The 19,578-nt window shown below is 40.9% G+C and overlaps 1 protein-coding gene across 3 annotated transcripts; it reads right to left on the reverse strand.

The window, feature by feature from the left end:
• Window positions 1–684: 684 nt before the first annotated feature.
• Window positions 685–11,199, reverse strand: CCNA1 (cyclin A1). Of its 3 annotated transcripts, none has more exons than XM_004435328.3 (9): window positions 10,968–11,199; window positions 9,986–10,171; window positions 5,695–5,941; window positions 5,385–5,509; window positions 4,730–4,953; window positions 3,382–3,586; window positions 2,308–2,421; window positions 1,259–1,392; window positions 685–951 (listed from the first exon to the last, which is right to left on the reverse strand). In XM_004435328.3, the coding sequence occupies exons 2-9, from the start codon at window positions 10,148–10,150 to the stop codon at window positions 900–902; spliced, it is 1,266 nt and encodes a 421-aa protein (XP_004435385.1). In that variant the 5' UTR covers window positions 10,151–10,171; window positions 10,968–11,199; the 3' UTR covers window positions 685–899. The 3 variants fall into 3 exon arrangements, with proteins under 3 accessions (XP_004435385.1, XP_087291893.1, XP_087291894.1); XM_087435767.1 differs by lacking the exon at window positions 10,968–11,199 and adding an exon at window positions 10,546–10,670; XM_087435768.1 differs by lacking the exons at window positions 2,308–2,421; window positions 10,968–11,199 and adding an exon at window positions 10,546–10,673.
• Between the last annotated feature and the right edge of the window lie 8,379 nt (window positions 11,200–19,578).

Raw genomic sequence — 19,578 nt, forward strand, 5'->3', positions numbered from 1 at the left:
CCATCGCATATACTATGAAAGGAGCCACATATATGAATGTGTAGTGAAGTGAACTGTAGGCTCATGAATAATTTAATAATTTGAGCTAGAGCAGAGCTTAGCAGGGCTATCTCCCAAGGGACAAACACGAGGGGTTAGCTTAATTATTGTGAAGTCTCACCCTATGCTGAAATTTGCTTTTTCTACTCTCAGAGAATCTTCTAAGGCTGATGTATATGCTTGATGGGTGACTAAATAGAAATTGAACATTGACATAATGGTATTCCTTTACAAAATGAGCATCAAATCCCTGGATTAGAATTAAATGTAGGTTACTTCTCAGAGTTTCCTGACCACATTAGTCCTCAACCCACTGCCGTTCCTCCCTAGGGTCCTAGAGGGAAGCTAGAACAGATAGTGCTTATTTATATCTCTTCACTAATCTGTCTAAGCTTGGAGTTCCTTCCTTTGCCAATTTATGGAAAGCTATGTGAAGAGTAAAGAGACAGGAAGGAAAAAGTCTCAGTGTACCCATTTACCAAACATGAAAATCTCTGGATTCCTCAAACGCTTAATCCTAGTAGTGTGCCAGATTTATAACACCAACTTAAAAGAATTCTTAAAATAGAGATGACATTTATAATACTCTCAACTAAAATTCCAGGCAAGTGTGTCAGCCATGCTAATCAGTAAATAAGCCTAACACGTGGTCATAAAGCAAGTTGTTTATTCTTTAAAAAATGTTAGACTATATTACAAGCTACTAAAGTCTAAGAGAACCTAAATACATTTACATTTTTAAAAATATGTTATCTATATTGTAGCAACACTAGTTGACCCAACCTGCAGAAACCTATAAAAATTAAGACCAGTTCTGTCGATGTGGAGGTTAAGATCTGAAAGTGCTTCAGTTCTGAAACTTATTGTAGCGGAAGAACTGCAGGTGGTTCCATGAGAGACACGTGCATGTACCTGAAATGAGACCCAAAGCAAGTTCAGCACCAGCCAAGAACTTCACTTCTGTGAAATCTCAGTCAGGCCACAGAAAACTTTCTGGTAGTTTTAACAGAAAGGAAAGAAGCTAGCTGACTGTATGTACTACAAGCTGACAAACTATAAATCTAGGACTCTCCAAACTGATTTTCTTGATCTAACATGCAACCTTACTTTTCCAGGCTTGCACCAGATACAGAATTTGTTCTGTTTTTAATTCTGACATTATGATAGCCCATTAAAGCTTTAAATAGTGAGCCTAGATAAGGAAATTTCATGAACTTACTTCGAAGCCTTATACTTCTCCCGAATTGCTTGTTGAGGTCGATGGGGTATACCAAGGCATGCTTTGTGTAGCTCACTCAGGCAAGGAACAATTTCGCTTAATGAATAGCCTGTAAATGCAGCAAGGGTTTCTGGCTAATCAAGACAAAAGAAAAAATTTTATCATATAACTTTATAAGATAGAAATCTGAAGATAAAACTGTGAAATAAAGGAAATTAATCACTTAGTAAACATCCACATTCATTTCAAAAGAAAGCATAATCTTCCTATAGAGACTTTAGAATTAAAACATTAGGAAGAACAGCCCGAGTTCTGAATTTCCTCATATTGTATATTTATAATGCCCAATTTGGGGGCACATTACTTTACCTATGCTCTCATGAGTAGGATTTTTACTGGTCCGTAAAGAGTTTCTACTTACCTGACCACTCAATTTACGTAGAATATGAAAGATTTTTGGCCAAATACAGAATAAGAAATAAGTATTCTAGGAAATAAATAGACACCCTACTTCTTTTAGCACAAAAGAAAGTCTTCAGAACCAAATCTAGGGACCCATTTCCAATCTTGCCACCTTCGTGGGCCAAGAGGCAATGCTAATTGCCCTGTTCCCTTGCAAGCCTGATGCCATCTTCTGACCATCCTAACTGGACTCAGGTTTTTTACATAGAGGGAAAATGTCAATAACTTTTGCTTGAAGTGGTCAACGCTTGCACTACAAGGGCCATTCTTGCATGAGGATGGGCATTGAGGTTTCCAGGCCTGCTTCTGTTGAATAAGCATGCCAATGTCATCTTCTTGACTTCTTGCAATCTCTACTCCCCAGAGAGCAAAGCCATTGAGTCAAAGCCATAAAGCCTGACCTGCAAGACTCAGTAGCATGTTGTAGTCTGCTGGCAAGACAACCAGTTCCTTATTAAACTAACTCTCCCTCATAAGGGGCCAGCCCATTCTAAGCCTTGAGAGTCACCGAAGATATTTTATTTAGATATTTTAGATATTCTTTCTAGACTTGAATTTCATCTAGAAAGAAGGAGTCAGAATCTTACCCAAAAGTGCCTGTTCACAGTATAGTTTGCCAGGCAATAAGCTGCTGCAGCTATCAGTGAAGGAAGATATTTCAAGAATGGGTCAGCTTCCAGTAGACTCAGTTCTGCTACGTACTAAACACGAGAGGAAATCTCATTAGAATTAGAAATTTGACTAAGACTATAAGTATACCTAGAAATGTCAAGGGAACAAATTGTGTCTTATTTTGTTCAACCTGCATCTAGTGATGAGCACAGAAATAGATGCTCAAAATTATTCAGTGGGTTAATAATTGCTATGCCTGTCCATAACCAGAATAACATTTATGTTGTAATAAATTTCAATACATAAGTATTTGGCCTACCTGCACAGTATACGTGATGGGTTACTTATGTTATACTAGTAGTACAGGTTTATGCTGGTCAGGTAAGGTAGCATTGCTCTGGCCACTGAAGGAGGACTAGAGTCTTCAGCCAATGGCAAAAATATGACCATTTTAAAGCTATTAATTTATCAGGCAAATGCATGCAGTTCAGAGGCTAGAACAGTACCTGTCAGAACTTATCAGATTTAAAGAAACATACCAGGAAATTTATATAGATATCTTTATTACTCTTTGCGTAATATATAAATACCAGTTATACTAGACTACAGTGGTTGAAAACCAAGTTTTCCAAACCAATACTTTAGTGCATTCAACCAAAGTTCTATAACTCCAAACGACCAAACAATGCTTCATTACTTAATATGTTAGGATGAGATTAGAGCCAAATCAAACTACATTTACTATGTTCCCATTCTGTAAACCTAAGAGGTATTGCTTGCATGTGGTCTGTATCCACCAAGGGAACAGTTTCCAAACGCAAATTTCTTTTAAGAGTGGGTGATTAGACAGCCGGTGCCTGCCAAATGTGATCAATAGCAATGTCTCATAACCAGAAGTCGTGTTCTTAAAATTAGCTCTCTTCCATGGCTAAAAAGTTTTTCTGGGCCCAAGACAAAGAACTGAAAAGGAAGGAAGACTGGAAGGATGACCGGGAAAGGTACTTTTTACCCTCCTTAGCATCGAAGTTCCTGGAAGTCACGTGGCATACCTTGGCCAGGTTCTCGGTTCTGATGCACACTCCTTGCCTCCTCAAGTACTGAAGGAGAAACTGGTTGGTGGTTGGCACTGTCAAATCAAAAGCCAGGACTTTCAGGAGCAGGTGTTCCATTCTTAACAGTTGTCGCTTTGTGTAAGTATCATCAGTTATATAGACAAACTCATCTACTTCGGGGGGATATATTTCTTCATATTTCCTAGGAAAGGTAAAGAGTTTTAGGGATAAAGCTGGAACCTGTGGCCCTCCTTCCTGTGCTATCACAGCCAGGCCTCCCACAGGGCCCCTGCAGATTTCTTTACCTTGTACCCATATATCCACTTAAATATCACTAAATGGTACAAGGCCAGCAAAATATTAGGAGCTTGCTGCCAGAACAAGAACATGACTATTACAAGGATATGTTGTACTTATGGCTAAGAATAGTAACAGAAACAATTTTCAACTGAGAATTTTTGGTTTTGGCCCCAGGTACACTGAAAGATTCTGAATGACATTCAGGTAAATTCCTCTTCATTCTACAGACTTCAAATCATCTCGTGGAAAAGAATGTTATGTTGAACACATTGGTAAGAAAAAATTCCTTAGGTCTTAGATTTTTAAAAAGATCATGTTCAGCTTTCTCGATTGAATTAGCAAATGATGTTATATATCCAAGAGAAGGATAATGATACAATTTCACTGTTATTAATTTTTTGCTTTTGTTTCCACTTTCTGTAGGGGAATTTTTGCAAGTTTTTAGGCATTAATAACCAGAATGTCTGAGACCAGAAGAATAGAGAGGAAACTACCACTCACCAACAGATCACTTAATTAGAGGCAGCTCAGCCACAACCCAGCTCTTTTTCCACACAATTAGGTATTGTTATGAACGACTGGTAGTAAAAGGAACCAGCTAAAATAGTTTATTCACTGTAACCAAATAAACTGTGTTATTAGGGGTCATTTGCTATATCATGAAGATGTCTTTTATATAACCAAAATCTCTTTAAATAGGACTTTTACTTAACCAAATCTCTTTAAATAGGACTTTTACTTGTATGAAAAGACAGCCAAAAGACTACATTGCAGAATAGTTCAAGTAGATCCTGAACTTGAGCTGATGGCTGCCTTAGTCATGATATTGAACTTGCTGCTATAAATCTTAACCATCTGAATTGAAGCATGAACATGTGGCAAGATTCAGTTTCTCAGTAAATACTGTAAAAATGATGACATTTTATCAAAGGCAGCATGAGTAAGTTTTAATTATCAAGCACTGCATTTCTTCAGTAAGTGGGAAAGAAAATCAAGTGTTTTGACAGGCTGCAGTTTAACATTATTTAAGCTGAAGATCACTTACGAAGCCAGAAGAATAGCTGCTGTTCCTACAAGCTGCAATTTCCCTCTCAGAACAGACATGCAGGAAAGAAACCTGTCCAGGAAGTTGACGGCCAGGTAGAGAGTCTCTGCTCGAAGTTTGTATTCTTCTCCAACCTCCACCAGCCAGTCCACCAGAATCGTCCGCATGCCTTCTGTGATGTCCGGCTGTTTCCTCATGTAGTGTGCCTTGGGTCTGTATCTTATCTGTTTGGGGAAAGAGTTTTGATATTTAAATAGTCGCTATATCAGAAAGATCACTCCATAGTACAGTGGCTATTTTTTAAAATCTCATGAGCAAAGGTCAGGAGGAAATTGATCAAGAGCCAAAAAAATCTTTACCATGATATGGAAGAAAATGTGAAATTCTGTTTCTGTAATGCAATTAGGTAACAAATAACTTAAAGGAGGGGAAAATGGCAATATGGGTTATTCCTAAGAGCGAAATATTTAATATATAAACCCCCTGAGAAATAGTCCAAGTAATTGCTATTTACCTCACAACTATTATTTTTCACAGATATGTTTAGATGTCATAAGAATGCCATCCACTAGTGCTTACAGCCGAGAGTTTATAATTATCTTATTACTGAGGGCTTGGGGAGCTGAAAATTGAAGTAGAAGTTGGGAAAACTCACTTCAGCTTCTCTAAGGTACTGATGAATTTCTTCAGCATATTCAGTCACATTTATCACATCTGTACCAAAATCTGATGCATCTTCAGACTGGGAATGGAGAGATGAATCTACCAGCATAGGGGAAACTGCAGGGGTTCAACATTATCAGGTAAGACATTTAATTTAAGAACTCATTCCATCCACTAACCCTCCACAGGTAGTTGTGAAAATAGTCGTTATTTCATGGTTTTCTCTTGCTAGTTACATGCTATTAAATACTGCAGGCAATTATGAATACAGGGCACCATCAGCTGTAGGTGAGTCAGATTACCTGTGTTAAAATCCAGCAAGAAGTGAAGGTCTGACTTGAGTGTGCTGGTGTCTACTTCATACACATCCTCAAATGCCATCCCCTCTCTCCCTGCGCAGCTGTCTCTGTCCCCCTGCTCAGGTTCATCCATGTAGATATCAAATCCTTGCTTGGCAGGCACCTGGACCCCACAGTCAGAGAGCGGTTTCTTTCCAGTCGAAGGGAAGACATTTTCTGACCCAGAGAAACACCTGACTGTTGTGATCCCCTAGAAAAGGGTTAAGTTTTCTGTTAGAGGCGACCCAAAAGACCATATAGGTGATGTGAACCTGTGTAACTCAGACCAGCAGGCTGGGAAGATGAAAGGAATCTTAAATTGAAGTATCTATGCCTGCAATTAAATTTCAGAAAATGAAGCTTCCGAAGTATGACTACTCCCTTATCTTTGTCTACATGTGACATTTGGGGAAAGAGCTACCTAAAATTTGTCATCTTCCTCACATATTTATCAAAGAGAACTCAAGATATAGGAAAAAGAAAAATTATAGCTCTCTACCATAATGAAATAGGTATCACATGTGAGGGAAAAATTGTAGATTGGTTTTCACGCTTATGGCATCACAGGATTTTATTAGTACCCAGCAAAGTTCTTGACACATAGTTTCCAAGTTCCTGCAGTCTTCTTCCTTAAATAGGTAACTTTTTGTCAGCATGCCTCTGTAGAGTTCCCATTTTATGCCCGATTGTTTAGAAACATGATGATTTTAGAAACTCATACAACTAAATTCTCTTACAAGCCGTAGAATCTTATTGCATGACATACTGAGATTACCCTTGGGGACATCTAACTCTCCACCGCTCCTCCCTTTTCTTTATTCCTATAGCATTGACAATGGGAACAACTGTGTGTGCCCCTTTAGTGAACAAGCACATTAAGGTGAGTCATGTTGGATGGCCTGCGGTCAGCTGAACTTGGGCAGGGGGGCAAGATTTATAAATCTGAGTTATGTTTACACAAATGCTACGTCTAGCTGCTGCATTAACATTTGCTGTTTATACTTAATCTTGCTGTTTACTGTCGAGGCTACTTCCAAGTTAGTATGTGGTTCCATAACTTTCCCTTTTATCTAGCAAGTTAAATATGTGGCTTATGTCTAGTAAGAAAAAAATTCTTTATAGTAGTACTGGAAAAAAAATCACAGGGACTACAAAGGGCCAAAATCCCAAGTTACTACAACCAGGTGACATGACTCCAAGTGACCAAGTATGACTTTTGCTGCATAGATATCTATACATGAGTCAAGACATATATTCATTATATTTTCTGAGCATCTACTATGTGTCAGATACGGTTCTAGGTACCCAGAATTTAGCAATGAACAAAAGGTTCAGAAACGACTGCCCTTATGGGGTGTATATTCTAGTTGGGGTGATGGGGGGAAGACAAACAAGAACAGATATAGTCAGTCAGATGGTGTAAGTGCTTTGGAGAAGAATAACACAGGGAAAGGAGAGTCACTGACATTTTAAACAGTGTGGCCAGGCAAGGCCTCAATGAAGAGGACAGAGTTGGGCAAGCATACGAACGAGGTAAGGGAGTAAGCCACACAGATAGAGGGGGGAAGAGCATTGCAGGCAGAGGGAACAGCAGGGGTAAACGCCCTGATGGTGGAGTGCGTCTTAGAGACACAGCAAGGAGCAGACAGGACAGAGGGGGAATGAGAGCAGAGTAGATTATGAAGTCAGAAAGAAAAGAGAAGCCAGATCATGGATGCCTTAGCATAGGCCATTTCAGGATTGTCTTCTGTTCAGAGGTGGGCAGCCACTGAAGAGTTCTGGGCAAAGGAGTGGTATGATCTGATTTATGTTTTAAAATGATCATCCTGGCCACGTATAGGTATAGAAAGTAAACAAGATGAGTGAAGATGACCAGTCATGAAACTTGCAAATTCCAGGTGAGACACAATAGGGGTCTGAACCGGTGTAGTAACAGTAAAGGATGTGAAGTGAAGAGATTCTAGACATTTTAAAAAGTAGAGCCAATAGTATTTTCTCAGCAAATAAGACGTGGGGTAGGAGAAAAAGAAGAGTCAAGGATAACAAATGTTTTAGGGCTGAATAACAGGAAGGATGTTTATCCCATTTACTGAGATGAGGAAGACTTTGGGAAGAGCAGGTTGGGGCTAGGGTTGGTGCTTGGTTTTCCACAAGTTTAATCCAAGTGGATATGTCAAGTAGGCTGCTGCATATGTGAGCCCACAATACAGCTGAGAAGTCCAGACCAGAGACAAAAGTACGAGTCATCAACAGATAGATGGTATTTAATACTAGGAGACTTGAAGAGATTGCTAAGGGAGTATAGTTCAGATTCAGATCAAATACTAAGCCCTGGAGCACTCTAACTTTTAGAGATTGGATAAGGAAGAACCAGGATATTGAGGAGGAATGGCCAATGAGCTAGGTGGAAAACCAGGAAAAGTGGTGTTCCCCAAGCTGGGTGAAAAGAAATCAAGGAATACAGAATGATGAACTATGTCAAATGCTGCTGATCAGTCAAGTAAGGAAAAGACTAAGAATTAACTAAGAACTGAGTCAAAGGAGAACAAGAGAAGAACTAGAGACAGAGAGTATTCATTCAACAATGCATGCTACCCTGGCCAGGCACTGGGAATGCAGCAGTGAAGGTGACATCCCAAATTCTCATCCTGATGGAGTTTATATTCTAGTGGGATAGACAAACTCTCAAGAAATGTTGCTATAAATGGGACAGTCACTGCAAAGAGCTTTGTAGTTGAAAGGTTTCTAAGAGGGGAAAAATTTATAGTATATTTGTATGTGTATGGGTTTGACCCAGGAAAAAAGAGAAAACTGAGGAGAGAAAGAAGAGTTACTGGAATGATATCTTTGACGAAGCAAGAGGGCCTAAGGTTACTTGCACATGTTGGGGGTTCACCTCGCATAAGAGCAGGGACACATGAGTCGTGTAGCAGGACGGGAATGGCAGAGGATACGGCACGTGGGAGCACGTGGAAATTCTCTTCTGGTCGCTCATCAATTTTTAGGAAAATAGGATACAAAGTCATTAGTTGAGAGGAAGAAAGAGGTGGAGGTTCTGGAGGATTAAAGAGAGAAGGGAAGGTGTGAAATAGATTTCTACGAAGGTTGTAGTGGACAGAGCAGGGAAATGTAGAGGCAGTGCCAGGCAACATGGGAGGCTCACTAACAGTTACGAATTTAAAGTGAGCCCAGTCAGCATAGGCATAATCGCCAATTCCTAAGAACCAAGTTTTAGACTTTAAGTTTAAAGAAGTAAACATTGCTAAGCAAACTAAGTTTGTTAAAACCACTTCCACTCAATTTTTTCCAAAGCTTTGAACAGATCACTTTGGCTATTTTCCCGCCACTAATCAGATGCCACCAGAAGGCAAATGACTGGAATGGTCAGGTCAGGTCAGTAGATCAGTAGATGAGGGACTTCTAATCCGGCCTCCACCATATCTTTGTTTTTGCTTTTTTGTTTTTGCCTTTCTTAAACCTCTTAAATTTTCTCACCTAAAACATGGGAAGGATACTCAGCCTACTTACTTCACTGGACTATTGCTAGTGTCATTCCACTACAGATGTTCAATACAGGCTTAAAGCATCATTGTAAGGAGCTAGTCTAACAACAGACTTGAGAAGCTTTTTTCTATCTCAAAATTCATTCTTAAGGATCCAAACCCCTCATTTGCATTTAAGTGTCTTCATTTGTTTTCAGTCTGTTAAGGGAGGTACCTACGATCAGTTAGGCAATATCTGATGGCCCATTATCTATTTGCTCAACTGCTCTTTGTCAGTATTGGGGAGATGTCTGCTTTCAAAGCATGCTTTTTGAAAAATAATCTAGTCTAGCCGGATCCAATCCTGATTCTAACGCTATCTCCAAAGAACAGAGTAAAGGTTATCCAGAATTGCTTCAGGCACAGCCTAGATCAGTCTGAACACCACTCTGACCTGAAGGAACCCCAGTTCCACAGTTTATTTGGGGGCATTCACATTTCCTTTTAGCCCAGCACTTAAATGACTGTACATATACTTAATCCAAATAGTTCCTAGACCTATTTCCTTGATTTTGGAAAAATAACAAAGAAAATTATTCACTACTTCTAGCTAGAAAAGGGACCCAACAAGATGATTTTTAAAAATTCAATGTCCCCATAGTCCAGATTCCAGGGTTGGATAACTCAAGGGAAGTTTGTAGATAAAATTGCAAGAGAAACCCACCTCCCACCGTGACAGGAGAGCCTTTCTGTAGCTTTCCTGCGTTCATTACCTGGCCACAGGTCCTCCTGTACTGCCCATTCTCAGTTAGCACCCCTAGCACTGTTCTTTGTGGGGGATCCTGGCCGAGCTGTGCTCTGGTTATCATCTGACAGGCATCAGGACCTCGAGACACTGGAGCCAAGACCACCTGGCTCTTGGAGCTGCTGCAATGCATGGTCTCAGTCGCCACAGGCTGCTGTTATCAGGGAAAGAGAAACAGAGAAGCCGGTTATTCAACCTCTTCCCCCAGGGGCTCCAAGGATGCAGTGAATCTCCAGCAGGGAGAACACTAAGACATATGATCTTCCCTGCAATTTAATTAGGGCTAAAAGAGCAATGAACCACAGGGCGCAAGCAATCAAAGCTGCTTTGAACCAAAACTGTGATTTGAATCTCTCCAGGCTTTCTTCCAAGCCCCAGTTGACGGCTGGAATGAGAGAGACATCCTGACAAACCTCCAAGCCTGGATGCTAAGCCCCAGGTTAACTGGAGTCTAAACCTACAAGCCCGAGTCTTCTCGGCTGCGACGCTTATCCCCCACCCCTCCTGCAAACAAAAGACCCAGGATACATCACTGCGGGAAACTGCGTCCCCTTCCTAAGTGACAAGCAGGGTGCTCCTCCGCGGCCCTCCTTCCATCAGACAGAAGGCCCCAAAACCTGCTTGGAACCCACAGCGGGCCTCGCTCTTCTCAGCCTTGTATCTTTATATATGTTTCGAACAATTAGCAAGTGCACACGAGGATTGGGAATGAAGGGCCGCCGGAGGGGGCGGGGCGGGGCGAGAGGGTACCGAGGTGTTAATAGATTCCAGCGGGGGCCGGGGCTCCCAGCCGCCGCGGCCCGGGCGCTCAGCGCTGATTACTTTCAACCCCCCCGCGTCTGTTGAATCGGCCAATCAGCGGCTCTCCCGGGCCTCGCGGGGGTCGCTTCCATGCCAACCGCAGCGGGCGTGCGCGCCTCGGGGCCGCGTCGCCATGGCGACCTCCTCACCTGACTCTCTCCCAGCAGACGCGCCGCGACCCCTGGGCGTTCAGGGCTGGGCGAGGCCAACGGGCGGCGGCTCCCAGCTCGTCCTGCGCGGTCCTGACCCAGGCGTGCCCTGGTGGGCGGCCCCGGTCGGCACACGTGTCTCTTCTGGCCGGCGCCCCGGCCTGGGAGGGAGGAAGGCGGCCCACCCCGCGATGGCCGGGGCTTTGGAAGGGACTGTTTCCGTGAACCCCTTCTCCCAACAGCCGCTAACTCCTCCCGCTAACGTCTTTTCCGCGGCCCGCTCCTGAGAACCTTGGCTCGGGAGACCGACGCGGTGCCCTCGGGGCTGCGCAGGCCGCGGTGCCCTGGCCGCGCCCGCCTGAGGGCGCGGCTCGCTCCCCTGCGCCGGCTCGCACACCTACACGTCCCCCTAGAGAAAGGCCTAGAAGCAGGGAGTTGGCCCCGGGTTTGAGCCGGGGCCTCCTAATCCAGGGTGGCAGCGTGCCTCCGGTCATTTTGAGTCCTGGCGCACCAGAGGCCCCGTCTGGCCGGCCAGGATTGCTGTGCCTGTGGCCCGGCAGGGCGGGAGAGGAGATATGGGGTTTTAGGGTCGCACGTGGTGCTCGTGGTCCCCAGAAGAGGTCTTCCCCGACGGGTTCCGGCAGCCACGGTGTGAAGCGGGTCCAGGAACGCTGAGATAGTGGCCCAGGAAGAGGAAGGAACGCGGGTAGCAGCGATGGGGCCTGGGATGTTGAGGGTGACCGTGGTGAGGCTCGGAACTCGGCGCAGCAGGTGGCCTGGCCACATGGGGAAGGAAATCCCTCGATCCGAGGTCCATGGCCAGGTAGGAAAGAAGCAGGGGGCCTTATACGGGCCAGGTAAAAGAATCTTTATTTAAAAAAAAAAATGTATGTTTATACACACACTTTGCATATATAATATTACTGCTTTTTTTTAAAATTCCCATTCCTAAATCTCTAAAACAGACCCCAAAGTCCATTCAAATAACACTTTAAGAAATGGTTCAGTATCGCCGCCTTCTTTATTTTGAATGCAAATGATTGTTAATCTTACCAAAAAAAAAATCTTTTAAATGTTCTTTATTAGTGTTTTCACCCGGTGAGCTGGGTATGCATTATTTTAATGGGAAAATTGAACCCTTCTACAGAAAGTGGGGATGAAAGCTTTTGATCGAGTCAGATGTTGAGGAAGTTGGGAACCATCTTGGAAATCAGTGCTGGATGCGGGAGGAGCGCAGAAACTGATCTTGTTCAATATGAAACTAATTTCTGTACGTTTATCACCGACTTTTCATTCATTGGGAGGCAGCAATCCCCTTTTCACCCCGGAATTCCTATGCAACACAAGGAGCTCTGGTAACATCTTGGTTGTAGCAACAAATGAGTCCGATGCAGGCAGAGACCAAATGCTCGCAAAGTGCCTCTACCTGGTGGAGGAAAAGAGCCTTTCTGTCCTCTCGCCTCACGCCGCTTTTGGAAGTCTTCTGGGAGCCCTCCCCCACCTGGCAACACTATTGTGATTTCTGGGACGCTGAAGGCTTCAGCGGGGAACTCCGTCAGGGACTCAGGAGCAAGTCTTGCCAAGAGCCCGGGTTGCTTTGGCGGGGACGCGATTTCTCTGCCAAAGATTTCATGGGACCTGGCCCCTCTACGCCCCTTTTGGTCTGGTTTCCTCGACGAAAATGACCGAAAACCTCACACTGCCTTTCTTCCAAAGCAAAGGAGCCAACGCAGTGTTTGTTCCTGGAGCCTGTGCTTTTGATCCTCTTTTCTGAGATGGAAGCTCAAGCGGGGAAAGGGGAGAGCGGGGCTCCTGCGGGGGCAGCTGTTTTGCGCTGGGTGTTTGCTATTCGAATCTGCTCAGGACTAGGGTGTCTAGCGTCTCTCAGCTGTCTTTAGTCTGAAAAATGCCCTTGAAAAAGAAAATAACTCCTAACCAGATGAGCCCCTCGGATTATTTCATACCCTCTTTCCCCTACCTCCTCTCATTAGGCTCTATTAAAGCCTAATCCGGATTTAATAGATATAAAATATTATCATTACATGTTACCGTCTTCTCTCTTCATCCACTTTGTTAAATTTGGCAAAGGGAAGTGATACGTGGCTTATGATTTTATTGTGCTGACTTAGAATTCAGTATTAAATCATTGTAGTCCTCTGGTCAGATCTTAAATTGGAAAGTAATTCAGATGAACTGATATTTATATATATTTTTATATGTGTGTACATATAAATTCAGATATTTGTATGACTTGAGCAATACTTATATGGCTTTCTTTTACAAAAAAATTTTACTAAATATTTGAATGAGTAATGATTTATGGCATAAAAACGAATGACTAATAAATAGGTACACAATTTTTATTAAAAATTTAAATGAAAAACTTGGCCTTATAATTAAGAAAAATAGCAGATACAATAGAAAACACTTTCTCACAAATTATGCAGTTTTAGTGAGATAATGATTATTTTGCTATTATAACAAAATCAGGATTAGACTCAAAGTTAAGTAGATTTTAAATGTCTGTGTTTTACATAAACTATATATTTGGTAATTATATTGAAAAGTGAACAATTTATTTAATTATATATACATCTTTAATGTCTAAAATATTTAGTGTAACATCTATACTAATATAACATTTTCTTAGCTTGAAAAATTACTTGGTCAGCACTTCCTGCCTGATATGCAGTGCTCAGCTAGTTTTGACGCTAGGATTAATTTCCATAATAAGGATGACAGTTGAATTCTTTACTAGGGATTTTTAAAACCCAATAGACCTATTAAAATCAACTCCTTCCCACCTCCAAATTACAATTCAAAGACAATCTTTCTGTTTGCCAGCAATTGCCTGGCATTTCAGAAGCTGTTATTACTTCTATAACATTTACTTATTGTAGCTAGTAATTAACCTCCTGTTCAAACATTTCAGTTTTCATTAATTTGTGTGAAATCAAGTTGATTTTCAGCATAGGGCTGAAAAAGAGATGAAAAATTAGGAGTCGATTTTTTTTAAGGACAGAGGTCCATTTAGGGACATATTTTGCCTGTTCATGGACATGCCTCTGCCATTGTAAGGTATACATTTAATTTCAGAACATAGCTATATTGTAAGATGAGGGACAGATGTCAAGGGTGGCAGGCAATTTGTGACAATTTAGCCCATAGCCCGAGGGAAGACGATCAATGAATCAAGTAAGTCCAATTTGAGAAGCAGCCCCAAATTTACTGCCTTAGGAAGCATATATCCTCAAGTGGTGCAAAGTGGAGCCCTTAGTACATAACAGGTGAAGTAAGTTTTCATGAAAATTTGTAAAGTCACTTCCTCTAAGTGAAAATAGTTTGAATACACACATGAGAGTAGCCAAAATCTACTATTCATTCACTTGTTTTACAAATATTTTTTGAGCATCCATTTTATACCAGGCAGTAGCTGGTAGTGGGACAATTAAAAATGATCCTTGCCCTCAAGGAGTTTTTTGTTCCAGGCAAGGAGAGGGTAAATGGATATTTCTGGTGCAGCATAATTAGTGTTTATTTCACCGTGAGGGACACAGATGTATAAACAGGCAGCAGTTGGAGCTTGAGAAGAGGAATAATACATGTTGCTGTGGAGATTTGGAAGCAGTATCCAGATCTGATAATAAAGATGATTAGAGTAAAAAAAAAAAAAAATTGACAGGGCAGATGGTATGGTTTACATATATCCTAGAAAGGGAGAGCCCAAAGAACAAGAATTCTCAGCTGTGTTTATCCAGTACCTTCCAAGGGAGAGCAATAAACTGTAAAGTCCAAAATATCCCTCAAGACTGTCTCTCCTGGCTCTGGGACAGACTCCACGGCAACTATCTCATGAAGAAGTCAACCTCCTAGGAAATTGGGTAAGAAGAACATGGTTCTGGTGACTTTAAGTTACCACGAGTCAGTCCCTAATAATGTGCTCAGCTAGAGAGGCAATATTAAAATCAGACCCCTGTGAGTGAAGAGTTGAGGCCTCTGGCAGTGGCCTCCCCAAGATTCTGCACCAAGAGAAAAATAAGTTTTAGTGGAATGATGGAGCCATTATGGTTTAAATAATTTGAAAAGTTTTGTGTTGCTAGACCTTTACTGAAAATTAATCTATTATTAGAGGAAGTCAAAAACCTGGATTTTATGGGGCTGGCCCAGTGGCGTAGCAGTGGAGTTCACACATTCAATCAGCTTTGGCAGCGCAGGGTTTGCCAGTTCAGATCCTGGGTGTGGACCTACTCACCGCTCATCAAGCCCTGCTGAGGCGGCATCCCATGTAGAAGAGCTACAACTCTACAACTATGATACACAACTATGTACCAGGGCTTTGCAGAAAAAAAAAGAAAAAGAGGAAGATTGGCAACAGATATTAGTGCAGTGCCTATCTTCCTCAAAAAAAAAACTGGATTTTACACAATCTTTCATAGTTCTAAAATTCATCTGTCATATGTTGATAAGAGGTCATTGCATCATTAAAGGTAGCAGTCATTTATTGCTTGTATCTTTTAATAGTCCTGTTCATACCAGTTTTTCTGTGCAAATCAATTATTGTATCATCAGTTCTATGACACAGTTGATTCCATAAAATAGATTTCCTGCATTTTACATTTATCTCTAATTATCTCAATCTCCAATTGAAAATGTTATGGAATTTCCACATCACCTGCCTATGTCTTTGATTGCCTGGATAAATACCATATCTGAGGACAAGCTCATGTCCTGTCAGCTCCAGCAACCACTTATTAATATTGTTTACCTATTAATATTTTTGTTAATTAAATCCTACTGCCAGTAAATCACAGAATACTTGTAAAATTTGTTTTGCATTGCCTCAATCCTTTTATTGTTCATAAATAAATTAATAATATCAACAGTGGTCACAACAAATGACATTAGTTCCCATTCTAAACTTAGATTTTTAGAAAAACAAAGATTTTCATGCTAAAGACAAAAAAAAATCCAAATCTTCTTGCAGACTTGTTATGCCTTTTTTGATTACTATCAGAACTATCTAGCCTAAATTTATATAGTCCTCACGTGTGAAAATTCTATCTGAATAGAAGAAATCTCAAATATGTAACTTTTTTTTTTTTTTTTTGCTGAGAAAGATTCACCCTGAGCTAATGTCTATTCCCAATCTTCCTCTTTTTGCTGAGGAAGATTCACCCTGAGATAACATCTGTTGTCAATCTTCCTCTTCTTGTACGTGAGCTGCCGCCACAGCATGGCCACTGACAGACAAGTGATGTAGGTCCATGCAGGGGAACCAAAACCAGGCAAACAAAGTGGAGTGCGCCGAACTTAAGCACTAGGCCACCGGGGCTAGCCCACAAACATAACTTTTTTTAATATGTATAGCAACAATGAGTCATAAAGTTGTCTGCTTGTATATGTATTCTTTTTAGGCATTTAATGTTTTCTGACTAAATGAGGAAGCTTAGTGGTTTTGTCCATATTACTAGAATTGTTTCTTATCATTAATGAACCTTTTCCCTAGTCGATAGTCAGTCCACCTGAAGTGCATTGTGTTCTGTATGTGAAGAGCACAGCACATTTTAATTGTTGTGATAGACAGAGAGGTTACATAAATGAGTAAGAAAGAGTCTTACTCAAAGTTCAGTCTTATAGAGGAAGAAAACAAGTACACAATGATTAGCCACAGGGTAGAGTAAGGCTGCTGTCTAAGAAGTTCAGAGGAAGTTCTGGCTAAAACCCAGGTACATTTTCAGTTAATTAAATAATCAGGAAAAGTTTCTGGAAGATGGTGGTTTTTTTTAGCCTTGAAATTTGGATCTGGTTTTGATAGGCAGAGTTTGAGGAGACTGTTTTAGGGAGAGACTATCGCATAAGCAAAGACACTGTGAATGAAATTGCAAAACATGTTCTGGGGAATGCTGGTGTTCTGTGCCACCTGAGGTTCTAAGATAGGATACAGGTTGGTAATGGTAGACAATCAGGAACATTGGGATGACATGGTGTAGGGTCTTGAATGCCAGAGTAAGGAGTTTGCTGTGTGACTTTTGAACAGAGGAATGATGACATTAGAATTACGTTTATAGAAAAACAATCTGAGAGCAATGAATAGCTCAAGATTTGGGAGCAGAAGATACATTAGGAAACAATTGCTAGAGGAAATGAAGACATGAACTATTACCATGCTGCAGACACAGAAAGGAAAAGAGGCTCAATAAAGTCATCATGACCATGGAATCTACATGACTTAGCAACTGACTGTATGTTGGGTTTGAAGGAGAAGATGGAGGCAAACATAATTTTGCAATTTCTAGGTCAGGTTGATAGACGAATAGTAGGGTTGACACAAGCAGAAATACCAGACTAGCTAGATTCAGAGGAAAAAGGAAGTGAAGAACGAGTTAATTTTGGACATCATAATGATAGAAGTCTTTTCTAATAATTGTCCAGGACCACTACCTTTTCCCTCCACCTCCATCCTTGTGTATGTGTGAATTATGATAATATCGAATTGTACTTGTTTTCAAGGGTTAGTGATGGGTTTGGCGGTAAATGTAGATTGTAACACATTTTTCAATTGTTTGTCTAGTATCCCTATTTGTAAAATAATTGGTAGTTAGATGGTTATTCCAGGAAACTCCATGAAGAATAATAGATCAACAACATTCTATCTGCTGTTTCGGGGTCACGCTTTTCCATTCAAGAGGTCCTCTTCCAGGGCCAGAAGCCCCTTGAGGTCAGAGACTGCATCTTCTTCAACTTTGTAAGATCATTTCCTGGCACAGTGCCCAGAACATAGTAGGCACTTAATAAATGTTGATTAAATGACTGAATAATAGGATGTAATTTACACTTGTTACATAAATGAGCCAAAGGTAGCCCTTGTAGATTGGCCCTATATTGTTTACTTCTTCACAGCAGGCCAGGACCATTAGCTCAAAAGCCCGAAGGCACCAAACTCAAATTCTGGCACATCCAATTGTTTTAAATATAGCCCAAATAAGTATATCTTTTAGTCATGTTGAGCCTGCCTGCTTTGCATATCCCATGAAACTGTGCCCAACATCCGTTAGTCTTAGATAAATAAACCCCGGGACTATAAAAGCCCCCAAGTCCCTGCTGCTCTTCAGAGCTCTCTGACCCAGAGACTCCCCATCATGCTGCAGTGACATCACTTAGACATGGAACCTCCCCTCTCTGATTCCTCTTTCTCCCAAGAGTTCCCTTACTTTCTTCCTCTTTTGGGAGGTAGCCCCACACCATTGTCTCTGGAAGGTCTCATGGTTGGAGGGACTTCCCATCCACCCCTCCACCTCCCTCCCCATGCAAACCTCTCAAAGCACCCCCCAAATAACGCTCACTGTGTGCTACTGCCACCTTATGGTCATACCTTTTCCCCGGTCAGCTCCCAAATCCCTGAACTCACTACAATACTGTGTGTCTACAAGAGAGGAAACACTGATTTCTTAAACTTGCTTTCTCAAGCCTTTGTGTTTTTTTCTTCCTTCCTTTTTAGTAACTTCAGATTTGGGCACTCGTTGAAAAACTTCTTAGACCTGGAAAGCTAAAAACTTCTTAGACTTGGAGGTCATTTCATTACACCCTGTCCTATATAGGTGAGAATACTTCTCTGTCTTTCAAAATTCAATTCCTGAAAGTGAAGTTTCAGAAATAAATTAATACCCATAAATTCTAATTCCAGGATTTATACTAAGAAATAAATAGCTTCAAAGATAGCAATAGTCTGAATAACTATTATGCAGCCATGTAAAATAATGTAGATTTTAAAAATAACATACAGAAATGTTCATAATATATTTTATGAGATACAGTAAAAGTTTAGTATGTTGCATTTTTGTTTAAAAATTTTAAGTGCTTAGAAAAAGCACCAACAATAAATACCAAATATTAAGTAGTTATTTGTGCATCATAGGATTAGCTGCTTATAGTTGAATTCATTTGGCTTACCTACAGTTTCTAAATTTCCTATAATAATCAATATTAATTGCTTAATAAGAAAAAATCATTATTAAAGAAGTAAATTATCATGGCAAGTTATAGGATCAGACCAACAGTGCTGTCCAGTAGAATTTTCTGCAATGATGGAAATATTCTATATCTGCACTGTCCAAAATGGTAATGAGGGGCCAGATGTAGCTATTGAGCGTTTGAAATGTAGCCAGTGCAAGTGAAGAACTGAATTTTTAATTTAATTTAATTTACGTAGTCAAATGTAGCTAGCAGCCACCAAATTGGTCAGTGCAGGATAGAATATTTGGTGGTTAAGAACAGTCACAGCACATTAAGAGACATGGATAGTCTAATTCTGCTGTGTATGTAAATGTAAATGTTTATCCTTCCTCCTTATTTACTCTTATGCTATAATTTGGGATAAAGTGCACCAATAATGACACGAAACCATCTATTCAGTGTGGGTTCTTTGAGAAACATTGACTTCACCATACAATTCATAAAGAAGACCCATTTATAAAGGAACAAGGAGATTTTATCCAGAAATTACATTTTCCATGTTAAAATGAAATGTTCATCCTTTTCCCTGGTCAGACAACAGCCCAGAGACAGAAACAGGACAACTGAAAGATCAAGTTAGATTCTGTTAACCTGGCAG

The sequence above is a fragment of the Ceratotherium simum genome, chromosome 10, assembly GCF_057802395.1.
Source record: "Ceratotherium simum simum isolate JZ-2026a chromosome 10, ASM5780239v1, whole genome shotgun sequence".
NCBI classification, from domain to species: Eukaryota; Metazoa; Chordata; class Mammalia; order Perissodactyla; family Rhinocerotidae; genus Ceratotherium; species Ceratotherium simum.

Bases quoted from the DNA above. Each gene is read 5' to 3' on its own strand.
- CCNA1 (XM_004435328.3), bottom strand. From the start codon at position 10,150: ATGCATTGCAGCAGCTCCAAGAGCCAGGTGGTCTTGGCTCCAGTGTCT. The intron at 3,587-4,729 runs GTAAGTGATCTT...TACCTTTCCTAG, and splicing joins GCAGCTATTCTTCTGGCTTC to GAAATATGAAGAAATATATC. The intron at 952-1,258 runs GTAAGTTCATGA...GTCTCATTTCAG, and splicing joins GAGAAGTATAAGGCTTCGAA to GTACATGCACGTGTCTCTCA.